Consider the following 17,266-nt stretch of genomic DNA (forward strand, 5'->3'; position numbering starts at 1 on the left):
CTTCTGGGGGTCGGGAGGGGAGGCTCACCTGTTTTCTTCTCTTGGGCCTACACAGCAGCAGCCCACGGTGTCTGTCAGATACTTCAGGAAAACAGACCACAGTGAACCCTTGAATAGCATCTTGCAAGCTGAATGCCCTGAATGCTCTGAGACGGGCGGGCTCGGGGACTGCCCGGCACACACTGTCCCCTGGGCCTGTCACTTCAGAGTTGAGGGGATGGGAGCAGGAGTAGATGTGAGCAGCCAGGAAAGGAGAAGAGAGAAGAGGGGTCCCCCCAAGGACCCTTCTGTACAGTGAATTACGTGCTGGAGTAAAGCCCACCTGGGCTGCACCAAGGCTGCCTTCTATGCAGCCCCATAGATGGGAGGTGGGGAGTGGGGGGTGGTGACTGTGGAGCACTAGACCACCTGAGGCACAGCTGCCTTCCCGGACAGTTGTGAAGTCCCCTCTGCCCAGATGATTGGGGACCCCCCAACCTCTGTCCTGCCTGGACAGTTGTGAAGTCCCCTCTGCCCAGATGATTGGGGACCCCCTCCACCTCTGTCGTGCCTGGACAGTTGTGAGATTCTCCTGACGCCCAGATGAGTGGGCCCCCCCACCTCTGTCCTGCCTGGACAGTTGTGAAGTCCCCCCACCGTCTAGATGAGTGGGGAACCCCACCTCTCTTCTGCCTGGACAGTTGTGAAGTCCCCACCCCCGCCCAGATGAGTGGGGACCCCCCCAGTCCTGAACTCTGGCAGGAAGGCTCGCTGGGGTCCCTCCATTCTTGCCAGGAATAAAATGTAACATGCAAAGCCCTACTGTGTGCCCCGACACTAAGCAGCAAAACAAACAGCAAGAGCTGCCCCGGCCTGGAACGGGGCAGCTGCAGCTACAGGCCCCTGATGCCAAGCCCTCTGGGACAGGAGCTCCCTGGGCCCCTGGGACCTGGAGCAGTGCTTGTTCCTGCCGCCCATGGACATCTCACGATGCCCCTTGCCTTGCAGCGGCCTGGACAGCGCCTCCTGCTTCCAGGTGGTCTCGCTGATGAAAGGACTCGCTCAAGGGGGGCGCTCCATCATCTGCACCATCCACCAGCCCAGCGCCAAACTCTTCGAGCTGTTCGACCAGGTACGCGGGCCCCGGGCCCTCCCCACCAGATCACCGCTGCACTCAGGTCAGCCCGAATGACACCAAACCCTGGGTACCCTCGGCCTTCTGTTAGCTCATGGGGCATCTTCATTTTTGAGAGCGTTTAAGTGCCAGGTTTTGTGAGACTTGTGGAACCACATGCAGCGAAGGGGGTGGGGAGTGGAAGTTGCTGAGCAGGGTCCTCTCTCGGTCCTGGTGGTCAGTCGTGGGATCTGGGTGTCACTGGCATTGTAGAACTTCATCACCTCCCCTGTTAAAAAGGCGGGGGGGGGGAGATCGAGATCATCCTGGCTAACACGGTGAAACCCCGTCTCTACTAAAAAATACAAAAAAGCTAGCCAGATGAGGTGGTGGGCACCTGTAGTCCCAGCTATTCGGGAGGCTGAGGCAGGAGAATGGCTTGAACCCGGGAGGCGGAGCTTGTAGCGAGCCGAGATCCGGCCACCGCACTCCAGCCTGGGCGACAGAGCGAGACTCCGTCTCAAAAAAAAAAAAGGCGGGGGGGACACTTGTTTTCTAGAATTAATAATGGGTTACAGCATTTGCACAGTATCATTTGGTTTATAAATCTCAGGTTTTGGCCAGGCATGGTGGCTCTCCCCTGTAATCCTGGCACTTTGGGAGGCTAAGGTGGGCGGATCACTTGAGCTCAGGAGTTGAAGAACAGCCTGAGCAACATGGTAAAACCCTGTCTCTACAAAACAAAAAAAAGGTACAAAAATTATCCAGGTGTGGTGGCATATTCCTACAGTCCCAGCTACTCAGGAGGCTGATGTGGGAGGATCACCCGAGCCCAGGAGGTGGAGGTTGCACTGAGCTAAGATCGTGCCACTGCACTCCAGCCTGGACAACAGAGCAAGACCCTGTATCAAAAACAAAACAAAACAAAAAACAACAACAACAACAAAAACAACTTAGGTTTTGATATTAGTCTGAGCAAAAATAGTCACAAAGGGATAAAATGTGTATAGCTCCAAAATTTTTTCTGAGCAGGGGGTTAGCATGAAAAATAAAAAGCAAGCAATATAATCAAATCATCCCTGGCAGTCGATATTCTTCCCTGGCTTATCACGGCTTTCCCTTCACATGTTAATAGGACCCTTGGGGGTGATGCAAAGCTCTCAGGAGAGGAAGTGGCTGAGCGTTGGGCTGACCGATTGAGTGGTTGATTGACTGATGGAGAGCTCCGGTTGCTTTCCGTGGAAGGCAGGGCTTGATCCCTTTCTCTCCTTCCTTTTTTCCAGCTTTACGTCCTGAGTCAAGGACAATGTGTGTACCGGGGAAAAGTCTGCAATCTTGTGCCATATTTGAGGGATTTGGGTCTGAACTGCCCAACCTACCACAACCCAGCAGATTTTGGTAAGCGGAGCCCTGAGCAGCTCGGGAGACAGAAAGAGGATTTTCCTCCTCTGTAGGTTTCACTTTTAGTAAAAAGTGCAGATGCCCCCAACTCAGAAACCACTTGACTGTTCCACAAATGGCTCCAGTGTCATCCAGTGATAAAACTTTTAAAGAACAACAAAAAAAAATAGGTGCCCTTTCCTCTAGACTCTAGGCAAAACCATCTGGCCAGCCCATCTCTGCCTCTCTCCTCTCTCTGTGTCCTAATCGCCTCCTCTCCTGAGGACAGCAGTCATTGGATTCAGGGCCCGCCGTAAGTCCAGGATGATTCATCTCAAGATCCTAATTACCTCTGCAAAGACCCTTTTTCAAATAAGGTTGCATGGTGACAGTCCAGGTGGACTTCCCTCCTCCTTCGCCTTCCAGCCATCAGCCTTAATCTGTCATTTTTCTTTAAAATATTTGATTCGTGCAATTCCCAGGACTCGTATTTTCTACCACACTATTTCCCAAATTGTGTTCCATGAGACACCGTTCACGGGAAGTGCCTCTCACTCACAAGGAGTAGGCTGTGATGGAGAGGAGAGAGGGAGGGGGTGCAGGGAGTATGGTTTAAGGGGGGACAGGACCTGGGAGGGCTGTGGTTCTGGCTTTACGCTTGCTCACAAGGGAGAGTAACAGATCAGTAACGGGTCAGTAACAGATGCTGCTGAGTGGGGCAGGGAGGAGAGGTGTGAAGCCTGCATGCAGGTGAGAACCCAGAGGGAAGGGCGGGCAGGAAGGAGAGGAAACAGGGCACATGGGGATGCGGAGAGATCCTGGAGAGATGAGGGTGTTCTGGGGATTCCATTTCCTCAGTGTCGTCTGACCAGAGAGTGGGAGGTGAGCGGAGTGTGGCCCACTGTAGCGGGTGTGGGTGACCAGAGGGGTCTGGAAACGTTGTCTGGCGGTGCAGTGGGCTCGTTTAGAACCCTTGAGGATGACTTTCCGGTGGGGCCAATGTGTCCTGGTCTGTGGCTTGATCTAGGGGGTGTGGTGGCCCCCGTACCAGCTGGGAGGAAGCAAGTAGCTGGCTCTGCCAGAGGGAAGTGCGGAAAAGGGAGGGGCGTTGAGGAGCTTTGGGCCTTAGCAAGAACGTTACTGGAGTGGGAGGCGAGGCGTCGCACAGGAGGACACGGAGGCAGGAGAGGGCAGAGGGGTTGGGAGAAAGCAGAGGTAGGCAGAGGGCAGGAGGCCAGGCTCTGCGGGAGTGTGGAAGGAGTTGCAGGCTGCAGAGGAAGTCGAGGTGGAGGCAGACCTTAGGGGAGCAAGTCCGCAGGCAGAGCGGGGAGGTGACGACTGGGATGTGGGAGGAAGGAGCAGGTGGGGAGAGCCTGTGCAGGAGACACTCACCGGGATCTGAGAGGTGCAGGTGGAGAGTCCTAGGACCTCCAAGTCCCCAGGGTGCCAGCCGCTTGTATGGCGATGGGCATGTCCTTCTCTGGGCATGTCCTTCTCTGCCGTCTTGTAAAACTGCTGTGGCTCTCATCACACCCTGCCAAACCACAAGCTCCTCAAGGAGGAGCCCTTTGTTCTGCTCCCCTCCCCAGCTCCACCTTGGAGGCTGGCCCAGAGCAGGCATTCAGTAAGTACCGGCTGGATGAGCAGTCGGTAGATGCAGGAGCTCATTACTTCTCAGACCACCGACAGCACAGTGTGTGTTTGCGTTTCCAGTCTCCTGACGTGATAAAGGGCCTTGCTGGGGGGTTTGAGAGCCGCACGCTGGTTGATAAATGACTTTGACATCATGCCGTTAGCACCACCAGGCAGCATCTATGGAATCACTTTAAAACATTCCCACTTGAATAACGACTTTCGCATCTGGGTGATTGGGCCGTCCTTCCTGGAACCTGGGCTGACCCTGCGTCTGTGTCTCCTGCAGTCATGGAGGTTGCATCCGGCGAGTATGGCGATCAGAACAGTCGCCTGGTGAGAGCGGTTCGGGAGGGCATGTGTGACTCCGACCACAAGAGAGACCTCGGGGGTGATGCCGAGGTGAACCCTTTTCTTTGGCACCGGCCCTCTGAAGAGGTAAAGCAGACAAAACGATTAAAGGGGTTGAGAAAGGTAATGCAAATCCTGAAGCCCCCTGGGGAAGGCTGCATGTGGCACTGTGCACCGCTGCATGAGAGCTCTTTCCGAGCAGGAAGGAGCGGCGGCTCTGACTAGCTTTCACCCGTTCCCCTCTTGCGTGTGTCCTCAGGACTCCTCGTCCATGGAAGGCTGCCACAGCTTCTCTGCCAGCTGCCTCACGCAGTTCTGCATCCTCTTCAAGAGGACCTTCCTCAGCATCATGAGGGACTCGGTAAGGCTGCCCCAATCTTCTCCCGTGGCTAGGGAAGTCGTGTGTCATTTTCTCATAGACTCATCCTGACGGAATGTGTTTGTTCATTCTCACATTGCTGTAAAGAAATGTCTGAGGCCAGGTGTACTGGCTTACGCCTGTAGCCCCAGCACTTTGGGAGGCCAAGGCAGGCGGATCACTTGGGGCCAGGAGTTCAGACCAGCCTGGCCAATGTGGGGAAACCCCATCTCTACTAAAAATACAAAAATTAGCCAGGCCTGGTAGTGCATGCCTGTAATCCCAGCTACTCAGGAGGCTGAGGCAGAAGAACTGCTTGAACCCAGGGAGCAGAGGTTGCAGTGTACCAAGATCGCACCACTGCACTTCCAGCCTGGGTGACAGAGCCAGACTCCCATCTGAAAGGAAGGGAGGGAGGGGGGAAGGAGGGAGGAAGGGAGGAAGGGAGGAAGGCAGGCAGGTCTGAGCCTGGGGAATTTATAAAGAAAAGAGGTTTAATTGGCTCATTGTTCTGCAGGCTGTATAGGAAGCATGGCCGGGGAGGCCTCAGGAAACTTTCAATCATGGTGGAAGGCAGAGGGGGGCCGGCATTCCCCTGGGAAGGGGAATGGAGCGCTACACACTTATAAACATCCAGATCTCACAATAAGTCACCCACTGTCACAAGCACAGAACCAAAGAAGTCCACCCCCATGATCCAATCAGGCCCCATCTCCAACATTGGGGATTACAATTTGACATGAGATTTGGGTAGGGACACAGACCCAAACCATACCACCAAACTTTCAAATTACTTTTCTTCCATTTGCAATAGTCAGCGTTCACTGTCATGCTGCAGTAACAAACACTCCCATAATGTACGTGTCTCCCTCCACTGATATTTGTGTCCTGCTTGTGTTAGGGGTGGCAACAGTGGGTTGTGTCATGGCTCCATCCCATAAGTCTTCTCATCCTGGGACAGCTCCTATCTGGACATGCCTTTCTGCAACATGTCAAAGGAAAAGTGCAAGAGAGAAACCAAATGGCAGCCCTTAAAACTTCCAGTTGGAGGTGGCAAATTGTCACTTGCACTCACATGCCATTGGCCTAAACAAGTCACATGGCCGAGCCTGAAACCAGGGCTGTAGGCAAGTCCATTTCTCCTTCAGGAAAGCACTGTGAATTATGAGGATTGGGGTGGGGGGCTGGACAATTCCTTATAGGGAAGGAGGTGATGAATACACGGGAACCATAGTTCCACCAGAGAAGTGGACAATCTGGCTACCAGCTTAGGAGCGGCCGAATGCCTGGCATGGCTTCTGGGACCTAATTTGAAAGACAGAGAGGCTCACCACAGCCCACACCAGAGTTCTTGGAGCCTCTGAGCCTCTGATATGGCCACTTTTCCCTCACTATTGTTTTTACCTTTCCTCTCTTCTGAGGGTAGACTTCGTTTGTTCTCCATTTTTAAATCTTTAACAAAGGATAGTAGTTGTGTCTGTTTTAACACAACAAAAGCCTGACATGTGCATATGTGTGTGCGAGCACGCGTGTGTGTGCGTGTGTGTGTGTGTGTGTATGAGTTGCTTTAGGGTTTGGCTTGTTTTTCTGGAGGAGAAGAGAGGATAAAGTCTAAGAACTGCTGTCACAGAGTTCAGGATCCCATGCTTCCAAAGGCCGCAGCTGGGTTGTTCTCTGGGCTGAGGACAGCTTTGCGCATGCACCGGGTAAGACGCGGGTCTGCCCCCAGGTCCTGACGCATCTGCGCATCACCTCGCACATTGGGATCGGCCTCCTCATCGGCCTGCTGTACTTGGGGATCGGGAACGAAGCCAAGAAGGTCTTGAGCAACTCCGGCTTCCTCTTCTTCTCCATGCTGTTCCTCATGTTCGCAGCCCTCATGCCCACTGTTCTGACATGTGAGTGACAGACCACAGACCCCTTCTTCCTTATTTTCAATTCCTACCCAAGCATGGGGGGCCTGAGGTCATGCCTTGACCAACGGATGAGTTTTCTAAACACAATGTTTTTGTTTTTTAAAATATCATCTTCTTTGTTGACAGATGCAAGTTGTATTGTATTTGCTGTTAGATAAGAAAATACAATACTTAAGCCAAAGGAATGAATCCCGAATGGAAGACTTTTAAGCATGGGGGAAGGCTGATGGGAGGGGGATTTCTCAAAGATTCACTGATTAGGAGCCCCCCAACTCTACTACTTACGCGTTACCTAGTTCAATTGTTAAGATAGCTCTGCACCGCCCACTTCAGGAGCAGAGAAGCTCTCTTAGATGGATCTCCACACAATTCCAGTTTGTTCACAAGGAGGCTGCCCTTGGTCACTTTGGGCGACAGTGAACACAGCTGCTGCTTCTCCTGAACTTCAGCATAAACAGCCCCTCCCTAGGTACCTCCTCCCCAAGCCGCCCCTGATTTCCAAGAGCAGCTCGCAGCCTTGCTCACGGGAAGGGACCACGCTGATGCGGAGTTTCAGAAGAGGCTGACTCAGGAAGAGTAAGGCCAGGCACGAATCCTTGCGTTCATCACTAAGATGATGCTTTGTGTTCACAGACACGCTCCCCACCCTGATTCTCCACCCGATGACTCTTCAGGTTATCCACATGGGTGGCGAGTTTTCCAGGCTAGCAAAACACGTCCTCTGCTTGTTCAGTCTCTCAGTGCCCTAGGCCAGAGCTGGGTTACGAGCCGCTCAGCTCAAGATCGCCGATTGGGATGTTAAACAGACTCGCTGTGCATGGTCGCAGACCCTTCTTTTTTGCTTTTCTATCTCCTAGTTCCCCTGGAGATGGGAGTCTTTCTTCGGGAACACCTGAACTACTGGTACAGCCTGAAGGCCTACTACCTAGCCAAGACCATGGCGGACGTGCCCTTTCAGGTGTGTTAGCCAGGGCAGGGGCTGGAATAGGAAACGGGGGCAAGAGTTCTCCTGTACACCCTTTATATTGAGTAAGAGGGCCTGCCAGGGATGCAGGGTGGCGTGGCCCGACGTCGGGAGCTCTGGTGGGAGCTCTGGCAGGAGCTGTGGGGAGTGGGGAAGGACCCGACGTCGGGAGCTCTGGTGGGAGCTACAGGGAAGGGCGGGCTGCCCAGGAGCTTTGCTGTTGGCCTGCGGTGGTGAGAAGCGGCCGAGCCCGAGGCTGATGGGCCCTTGTTTCCAGATCATGTTCCCCGTGGCCTACTGCAGCATCGTGTACTGGATGACATCGCAGCCGTCCGACGCCGTGCGCTTCGTGCTGTTTGCCGCGCTGGGCACCATGACCTCGCTGGTGGCACAGTCCCTGGGCCTGCTGATCGGGGCCGCCTCCACGTCCCTGCAGGTGCCAGCCCAGGAGGCGCTGAGTGAGGGCATGAGGGCTGGACTTCCCTGCACCATCTTGGCCTGAGCTAGGGGGCTTTGCCACCCCTCTCCCTACTTCTGCCCTGAGCCTCCTAGATGGGGTCGTTTCCACAGGAAGGGCCCGCATTGTCGGGGGTCAGGATCGGCTGGCTTCCACAGTGCGCAGAGCAGGCAGCCTCACGTGTGCTGACTGCGTGCTGGGCGCCCTTCCCAGCCTTTCCCAAATCTGAGCTGTAGCCCCAAGCACAGCCACGCTTAGGTGCTGTGCTGGCCCCATTTTACACAGGGGGGCCCTGAGGCCCAGAAGGCAAAGTGATTTGTCAGGGGGTCACACAGCTGTCTCAGGAGGCAAGCTCTCAACACCTACACATCGCTGCCTCTGCGGGGACCCTCGGCCTCTCCATGGGCCCCTTCCTCCTCCCATCGCCCACCCTGTCCCCCGACCTGCCACCCACGTGCACCTGCAGGTTCTCTACCTCTGTGGCTTCGGGACACTCGGCCTGAGCCTGTCCTTCCGGACAAAAGCGCTGCTCTCGAGGCCCCCAGGGTCCCATGCTGGGTGCAGTGTATTCCCGGGTCACCTCCAGTCCACCACGAGCTGACTGCCTGGCCCCCAGGGCCCGGGTGCCCTCACCCTAGATGAGGATAGCCACGGAGCCCGGCTCACAAGGCTGCCATGGACCAAAGATGACACGGCAGGAAGGTGCTGGGCCCACACCAGCTGCAGCAACCCATGTCCCCCAAGGCCAGCCCCAGCGCACCTGCTCAGCCACCCCCAGGCCTCCTGCCTAGGGCGCTCAGGTTCTGCAGGGGTCACTAAGCAGAGCAGGACTGGGATGCCCGTGTCTGCACGGTTACACATGGCACACATGCACACAGACATGACACGCTACACACACCACACCACACACTACACACACAGCACACACCACAATGCAGACACACCACACTACACACTGCAGACACACCACACTACACACACCACACTACACACCACGCACTACACACAAATCACACTACACACTGCAGACACACCACACACCCCACACACCACACCACACACTACAGACACCACACCACACAGCAGACACTGCACACACCACACACACTACACACAACCTCCTACCCCCCATACACTCACAGCGCCCTGGCTGGACCTGTGCTCACTGTGAACCCTGAGTCACGGCGGTTTGTTCCGTCTCTGGGCTGCTCTCCTGGAGGGGCCGACAGGCAGGCGTCCATCCCGCCTATGGAGGCTGCAGTCTTTCCACTGGGCCCCGACCGAGGGGGTGCCCGCCACACACCTGCCACGGGCCAGGCACTGGCCTTAGCCCCCCGGGAACAGCTGTGGAGGAGCAGGCAGCAGCCTGTTGAGGAGGGTGTGTCCCCATCTGTCTGGCCTGGGCACATCCACTGGGCTGTAGGAGGCTCTGGGGCTGCCACGTCACAGCAGAGCAGCTGGGGGATCCTCAGAGATGGTGACCCCACACCTCGGGGACGCTGCACCTTCTGCCCCATTAAGGACCCTCATTACCATGCCCAGAAGGTGCCCTGGCCCTGCCCTGGGGGAAGCTGGGGTGGGCGAGCCTCCTCTGCAGGAGGCCATGCTACAGGTTCTGCTACATCTGTCTCATGTGCCCCCAACTCCAGGTGGCCACCTTCGTGGGCCCGGTGACAGCCATCCCAGTGCTCCTGTTCTCGGGGTTCTTCGTCAGCTTCGACACCATCCCCACGTACCTGCAGTGGATGTCCTACATCTCCTATGTCAGGTAGCGGGCGCAGGGCACACATGGCGTGGGGACCGAGGGTGACGAGGGAAGAACTGCCTCCAACGGCGTGAGGGGCTCACAAAAGCCACTCTGGGCTGCCGGCCGAGTGCAGATCACACATCTGAGGATCCATGCCTTCCATCTTCCTGCTAGTTCCACCTGCTCCTCGCCAACACACACACACTAAACAAGGAGGCCACACAAACCAGCGCTTCGCACCCCAAGGGCCATGGCAGGCCCAAGTGTTCTGGATGTTTCCAAGAGCTGCCTTTGGTGGAAGCGCTTCCATTTTTTAGAAACGTTCTTCCTCCCCGAAGTGAACAGTGCTCCTAACAAGTGCTGATTGTAAAACCGTTATAAGAAATCTGGTGGGGGCTGGGTGTGGTGGCTCATGTCTGTAATCCCAGCACTTTGGGAGGCCGAGGCAGTCAGATAGCTTGAGGTCAGGAGTTCGAGACCAGCCTGGCCAACATGGTAAAACCCAGTCTCCACTAAAAACCCAAAACAATTAGCTGGGCATGGTGGCACGCAACTGTAATTCCAGCTACTCCGGAGGCTGAGGCGGGAGGATCTCTTGAACCTGGGAGGCAGAGATTGCAGTGAGCCGACATTGTGTCACTGTACTCCAGCCTAGGTGACAGCGAGACAGAGAGAGAGAGAGAAAGAAAGAAAGAGGGAGGGAGGGAGGGAGGGAAAGAAGGAAGGAAGGAAGGAAGGAAGGAAGGAAGGAAGGAAGGAAGGAAGGAAGGAAGGAAGGAAGGAAACCTGGTGGGAAACAAGTCATTTTTAAACAACTTTTTAAACATCCTAATATCTTGGAACAAGAATGCCCAGTGCCTCGGGTCCTTAGCTACAGGGTTTCATGCCCCCTGCGGAGCGGGGTGTTGGCACGCTGGCCCCACGAGGGCAGCACCCATCTTCCGAGCTGCAGAAGTTCCACGTGACGCAAAGATCCAAAGTTTGGAACAAGCTCTTCTTTTCTAGCATGTCAGTTCAGACTCCGGTATATTGTTCAAGAAAACAGAATGAAAACGAAGCCCTTGTACAGAGTTTCAACAATCTGTGTGTGCTCCAACACCACGAAATCAGAAACCGACGTCTTTCTTCTCAAAATGAGTGCTTTTGTTCTGACAGGGCAGGGCTGGAGCAGAGGGAGAGAGGGGGCAGGAAGGTTTCATATAAATGTTCTCAAGTCCTTGCAAGTTGGCCAGCCCGTGATTCCCTCCAACCGATAGAAAGCACGTAACCTCGGAAGTGAACAAAAGATTTCTCAGTGCATTTCACCAGTGAATGAATATGTACTGTTCATTCAACTTGGTTTTTTGCTCGGGGCCCTGGAAGAAACAAAATTGGAAGAAAAACAGAGTGGAGCTGTTGCCCGTGTTTATCTTAAGAAGATGGTGGGCGGTGAGGAAGTATTCTGGGGAAGGCAGCCCTTTGGGAAGGGAGGACAGCCAGGCTGGGAATCGCAGGGAGGGTGAACAACATCTACCTTCAGCCAACGGCGTGGTTGGCTGGGAGAGCGTCCTCCCTCATGCCTGGCCTTTCCTCTTAGGTATGGGTTTGAAGGGGTCATCCTCTCCATCTACGGCTTAGACCGAGAAGATCTGCACTGTGACATCGACGAGACGTGCCACTTCCAGAAGTCAGAGGCCATCCTGCGGGAGCTGGACGTGGAAAACGCCAAGCTGTACCTGGACTTCATCGTACTCGGGATTTTCTTCATCTCCCTGCGCCTCATTGCCTATTTTGTCCTCAGGTACAAAATCCGGGCAGAGAGGTAAAACACCCGAATGCCAGGAAAGAGGAAGATTAGACACTGTGGCCGAGGGCACGTCTAGAATCGAGGAGGCAAGCCTGTGCCCGACCGATGATGCAGAGACTCTTCTGATCCAACCCCTAGAACCGCATTGGGTTTGTGGGTGTCTCGTGTTCAGCCGCTCCACCCAGCTGGGTTGGGTTCTCTCCATTCCCCTTTCTAGCTTTAACTAGGAAGATGTAGGAAGGTCGGTGGTTTTTTTTTTTTTTTTTTTTTTACATACAGAATTTTAAATACCACAACTGGGGCAGAATTTAAAACTGCAACACAGCTGGTGATGAGAGGCTTCCTCAGTCCAGTTGCTCCTTAGTACCAGGCACCGTGGGTCCTGGATGGGGAACCGCAAGCAACCTCTCGGCTGATGGCTGCACAGTCAGATGTCTCGGGGCAGAGGGGCCGAGCACGGAGCGATTCCGTTTTTTGACTGTTGTTTTTCATGGTTTCATCTTTCTAAGGTGTGTCTCTCTTCCAATGAGAACTCATTTTTGCAAGCCAAAAGTTGATCAATTGCATTCATTTGAAGAAACTGTACCTTTTTAGTACTTGCTGAAGAATGATTCGGGGTAAATCACGTACTTTGTTTAGAGAGGCAAGGGGTTTAACCGAATCACCTAGCTGGTCTCATACGCAGACAGCACTGGTGAAGGATTGAATGCAGGTTCCAGGTGGAGGGAAGATGTGGACACCCTCTCCACTGAGCCATGCAGAAATTTTTAAAAGCTATACAAAACATTGTAAGAAGACATTGGCCAACTCTTTCAAAGTCTTTTATTTTCCACGTGCTTCTTATTTTAAGCAAAATATATTGTTTGTTTCTTCCTAACTTTCTGACTACCTTAATTTTGCCTAGGTTGATTTAAACAAACAAACAGCATCCCTTTCCTTCTATATCATCTCAGCTACCTCCACTGAACCTGGAAGAGCAGGGCTTAGGGAAATTCAGGCATGACCTTTGAGGGTTGTCTCTGCAGGAGCAGCCAGCAGAGAAAGATGGGCTAACTGTGCAAGAGGGGAGGAGGCCAACAAGATGGCATCAGAATCCAAGGGCTTAGGGCAAAGTCAGTAGACTTCAGTGTGTGGAGGCATTTGAAACTTGATCAAACAACGCATTTCGAGTGGTGGGGGATTTCATCTCTGGTTTTTGTGATCTCACAGCCACATCACCGCCTCAGTGTTAGGCTTGTGTAAACTTTGCATATTGGAAACCGCTTCTTTCTTACGACTGAATCACGTAGGTCAAATCCCACTAGGGCAGGAACAGGTGCCTATCTGGAGGTCAAGTGGCCTTTGAATTCATAACAAGGCTGCCTGTGTGCTTGTCAGCTCTCAGAGGCGGTTTGACTACACGCGGAGAAGGTGATTCTGGCCAAAGAAGTCCATCTTTAGGAAAATGCCGTTGTTTCCTCCTTCTAGAATATCATTCTCCAAGAATCCGGGCTTCCGATGGAAAGGCTATGTTTTTGTGGGCAAATCAGTGAACCTTTCTGAGCTACATTTTTCCTCATCTGTAAATAGTTACAGTACATCATGCCCAAGGCCATGCCAGCTCAAAGGGGGTCAAAGGGCGTGGGATTCCTTGGTGATGTCCCCGAAGCTCTTATTTCCCACTTTGAAAGAACGAAAAGGGTCTGAATTTTATTTACACATGGATTTAGTTTGCAAATTCTTAGAGATTCCTTTTTTACTGCTAGATCTTTTTTAGTAAAGCACAATTGAGATAGATATTAAAGTGTAATTTTAAGTGTGCTTGTTCTATACAAATACGGCATTGCCTTCCAGATTAAGTTTTTAACCAGAGTCAAACTTAGCCTTTACAAAAAGTCCTCATTTAATTTCAAAATAGATCTTCTTGTAAGACATCGCACATAGGGAAGACCCACCTAGGAATAGCTGGGTGAAATGCAGAATTGGAAAAAGGCAAAAGTCCTTGCTCATGACTCAGAGCTACATTGAGTGAGGTCGGTGTTGAAAACGCCCGTTCCCTCCAGGCGAGCCTTTCCCATTGTGGATTAGTGTCGGGGGTTCATGGCCCTAATACGGGCGTGTCTGCACTGCGTGGACCCACAGCCCTGCCCCAGAAGCAGCTTGGTCTCTTTTGCTGAGACTGCTTGCTGTACCTCATCAGTTTCAGGAGGAAACAGTGAGATGCCTCTAGATTTAAAATCGGGTTTCGGAGAGCACCTAAGCCCTCTGAGGGAATGACTCCCGTAGGAGTTTGATGGAGATACTTCTAGGGGGAAGGGCTTGGGAACCGTGAGGGCTGTTAGGCTGCAAGAAGGGAATGGATATGTGAGATCACGTGGGTTTATTTTTTGAAGGGTGAACTGGAGTAGGTGAGGATTCTGCCGTTGATGCTCCAGGATGGTTTTGCTCAGCCCTCCCCTGTAGACTGGAGGAAAGCCTACCGCCAAGGAGGAGAGGATGCGTCTGTCCTAGGCGCAGCCGGCCTCCCTCTTCCAGGTTCAGCAAGGGCCCCTGGTTGGGCATTTTCCTCGTGACCTTTGGCAGCATTGACTCAAATGGCATTGTTTAGCTTTCCAGATATTTCCCCGCTGCTTTTTGTGTTAAGGTAGTTTGGTAAAATGCCTTATTCCAATGACCTAAGATAACATCAAGCAACTCACTGATTTACTTTTCTAACTAGCTGTGGTTCAGAGGCGCACGGCAACGTGCTGTCTTTCACATGGTGAACGTTAAACCCAGACCAACTCCCCAAGTCTAATTTGTTTCAGTAATTCCTGAATGCAATGACCCAGATATTCCTTTCATCTCTGATTGAGTTTCTTCCATTAGAAGGAAGGATTAAACCTTGGATAAAAGATTCGCAGCTGCCCCAGTGGTTAATAGAGGTGAAAATGGAAGTTTCGGTGAAACTGCTGGGGCCTTTTGCCTTTGTCCCCATCCAAAAAGTTTTGTCATTTTGTGCCTCTCTTTCTTCTCCTCTGGCTGAATATCCACTGGAGATTGAATTCTCTGAAACTCCCTGCTTGGGTGAAGTGGGAAGCTGTCTCCAGGAAGGGGAGTGACTGCAAAGTTTTACACAGTCGATGCTAGAATTGGATTACATCACCTGGGGGAGGCGCCTTCAGGACCAGAAAATAGGACATGGAGCTTTGAGGTGAAAACTTATCTTAGAAATCCACAAAAAGTCATTTCCCCAGCCCGACATCAGGGACAGACCACACCTATGGGGCAGAAACCGGGCTTGGTTGTTGCAGTGAGAAGAGAAGGCACAACTCTGGTGCACCGAGCACCTTTCCTCGTGGCTGTTTCCAGGCACTGGGCTGAATGCCCTCAGAATCCCCTGTCCCCTGCCCACTCCTCAAACCCTTACTGACCCACCCCTCTCGCCTGGTCCTGTCCCAGGCCCTGGGAGTGAGACGGAGGGGACTCCAATGTGGGTTTGCCCTCCAGTGTGGTGGGAGGACCTGCGTGGCCACTTGGCTTAGCCCTGCTCATGGTGCAGACGTGGAACACGGAGGCGGGGAGAGGCTCCGTGACGTCCCCGAGGCCCCAGAATGCGGAAGGAGCAGAGTTGGGATTCCAGCCCGTTTGGACCCCGAAGTCCCTGTTTTGTTTACTGCCTCCTGTTCATGGCGTATGAATGTATCTGAGATGCTTTGTAAGGCATAAAGTGCAATACTAGCTTAGTGGCTGATTGTTCAGTGATTCCTTCTGTCACCAAACAGATGGCTGAGATGAGAGGGAAACCCAAGCCTAACGCCCTTCAGTGGCCTTGCATCGCAGCGCCCGTGACAGGTACCTCTCCATGGAGAGGGGCTGTCCTCCGCCCTTGCCTGCTCCTCCTATTGCAACAGTCCTGTGGACTAGCTCAGGCTCCAGAGGGGCTGGTGTGTGTGTGTGTGTGTGTGTGTGTGTGTATGGTGTGTGTGTGTCTACATACAAGCACATGTGCACACATGCACACACACGCACATGCACACATACATGCAGGTGTGCAGACTTGGCTGCAGGCGTGTGTCTGATAGTATTATTCTACGATATTTCCCTCATCTCCATAGAATACCAGCTTCTGAATCCTCAATCAGCCTTTACTTCAAGAAGAAAAGAAAACCTCTCTCCTTCCAGGTCTGTGGTGCAGATGGGAAAAGTGTAGTCAACACCCATTAAGGCTTTAGTCAAATGCCAGCTGAATTAGAACGTGACGAACGTTAGACAAGACAACCCGACCGGGCAGGCGGGGGGAGGCGCAGAGTGTATAAATACAAAGTTAGATACTTTTCACGAATAAAGACTCTAATAAAATATTTTATATAAAACTTTTTACCTGTGTTCGGCGTCAGATGCTTTAAGTGATTGGCTTGCATTTTTGTAAGTTGATGGATTCTTAGGCTGTGTCTGGAATGCACTTGTTGTTCCTCTGGGAAGAGCACCGATTTGTCACTTATGTTCTGGTCCAAGACCTGGCTGTAGATAAGCCTGTTCTCAATGATGTTCATATTTTATGTTGAATTGTCTTGAAGTTTTGTGTTTCCTGTTCTCCCAGAATCCTCACCCATATCCTCCTGCCTCGTGATATTGGCCATGACCTCGAAGTATGGCTGGAGGAGGCTCGTGGCAGGGCTAGCAGGAGGGCTCTGGGCCACACTTTCCCTTTGGTCCTCTCCACCCTTGCAGGGGCTCCCTCAACCCGGGCTCTGGGGTGGTAGCTCGGGCAGGGCGACATCACGTCTTCCTTACTCCGCTTTGCTGGAAACCCATTTCCCAGGCTCAGCTCTGTAGAGCTGGCTGCTAGTGGGGAAAGCAGCCCCTCTGGAGGTTTTGGTCCCGAAGCTGAGGTGAGCGGGGCCTACAAGTTGCTCGGTGTCATGTGCTGCATTAGCCCATGGCTCCCCGAGCTCCGGCCAGGCAGTGACCCTCAGAGTGAGGACTTCCTGGGACAGCGGTGGCTTAGAACTGGGCTTTCAGATCCAGCTTCCCTCCCACCTCTGGGATGCAGAGTAGAGAGCTGGGCTGGGTGAGGTCGCAGAATCGACTCACAGCGGCCCCTGCACTCCTCTCATGGCGGGCAAGCACAACCGGAGGCTGCCCCAGGCGTGCACATAAGCTCACAATGCACACTTTGCTTCCCCTTCGGTAACCCCTGCCTCTCTGGACTGCCCGGCTGCCCTGGATCCCAGTAACATTAAAGTCACGGTCCTTTCCGAGCCACTGTGCTTGGCCTGTCCCATCGGGGAGATTCCTCCAAGATAATCGCCGCCCCCTGCAAAGACAGGGGCTTCTGATGTCCACGTGTGGGGCTGACCTTTTTGGGGAACCTCCCTGGGACCAGAAGCAGGGAAGAAATAGGAGACCCTGCATCCCCATGGCACAGTCTAATTTTCACTTACAAGCTCAGTTCAGGCTGTCCTTAAAATCCATGTGTCCTGGGCAAGGAAGGAAATGTGGGGACGGGCACACACACACATCCTTCTGCTGTGCTGGCCTAAAGTTCCTAATAACTATCCTACATCCTGCCTGTCTCCTTTTTCCATACTTGAGGAAACAGAAGGGTTTAGCCTTAGCCC

General features: G+C 53.2%; 1 protein-coding gene across 5 annotated transcripts in view; it reads left to right on the plus strand.

Moving 5' to 3' along the window:
- ABCG1 (ATP binding cassette subfamily G member 1) overlaps window positions 1-16,018 on the plus strand; it is a 79,757-nt gene extending 63,739 nt beyond the window's left edge. For 3 of the 5 annotated variants that reach the window (XM_003895450.4, XM_021935483.2, XM_017956426.3), the window contains exons 7-15: window positions 988-1,111; window positions 2,377-2,491; window positions 4,395-4,579; window positions 4,716-4,817; window positions 6,544-6,712; window positions 7,588-7,688; window positions 7,972-8,130; window positions 9,801-9,919; window positions 11,475-16,018. In XM_003895450.4, the coding sequence (XP_003895499.1) occupies window positions 988-1,111; window positions 2,377-2,491; window positions 4,395-4,579; window positions 4,716-4,817; window positions 6,544-6,712; window positions 7,588-7,688; window positions 7,972-8,130; window positions 9,801-9,919; window positions 11,475-11,703 (1,303 nt within the window). In that variant the 3' untranslated portion in view covers window positions 11,704-16,018. The remainder of the gene's footprint in view (window positions 1-987; window positions 1,112-2,376; window positions 2,492-4,394; window positions 4,580-4,715; window positions 4,818-6,543; window positions 6,713-7,587; window positions 7,689-7,971; window positions 8,131-9,800; window positions 9,920-11,474) is intronic. The other 2 variants (XM_003895449.4, XM_021935484.2) reach the window with 1 other exon arrangement.
- Window positions 16,019-17,266: the final 1,248 nt, after the last annotated feature.

This window comes from Papio anubis, chromosome 4, assembly GCF_008728515.1.
Source record: "Papio anubis isolate 15944 chromosome 4, Panubis1.0, whole genome shotgun sequence".
NCBI classification, from domain to species: Eukaryota; Metazoa; Chordata; class Mammalia; order Primates; family Cercopithecidae; genus Papio; species Papio anubis.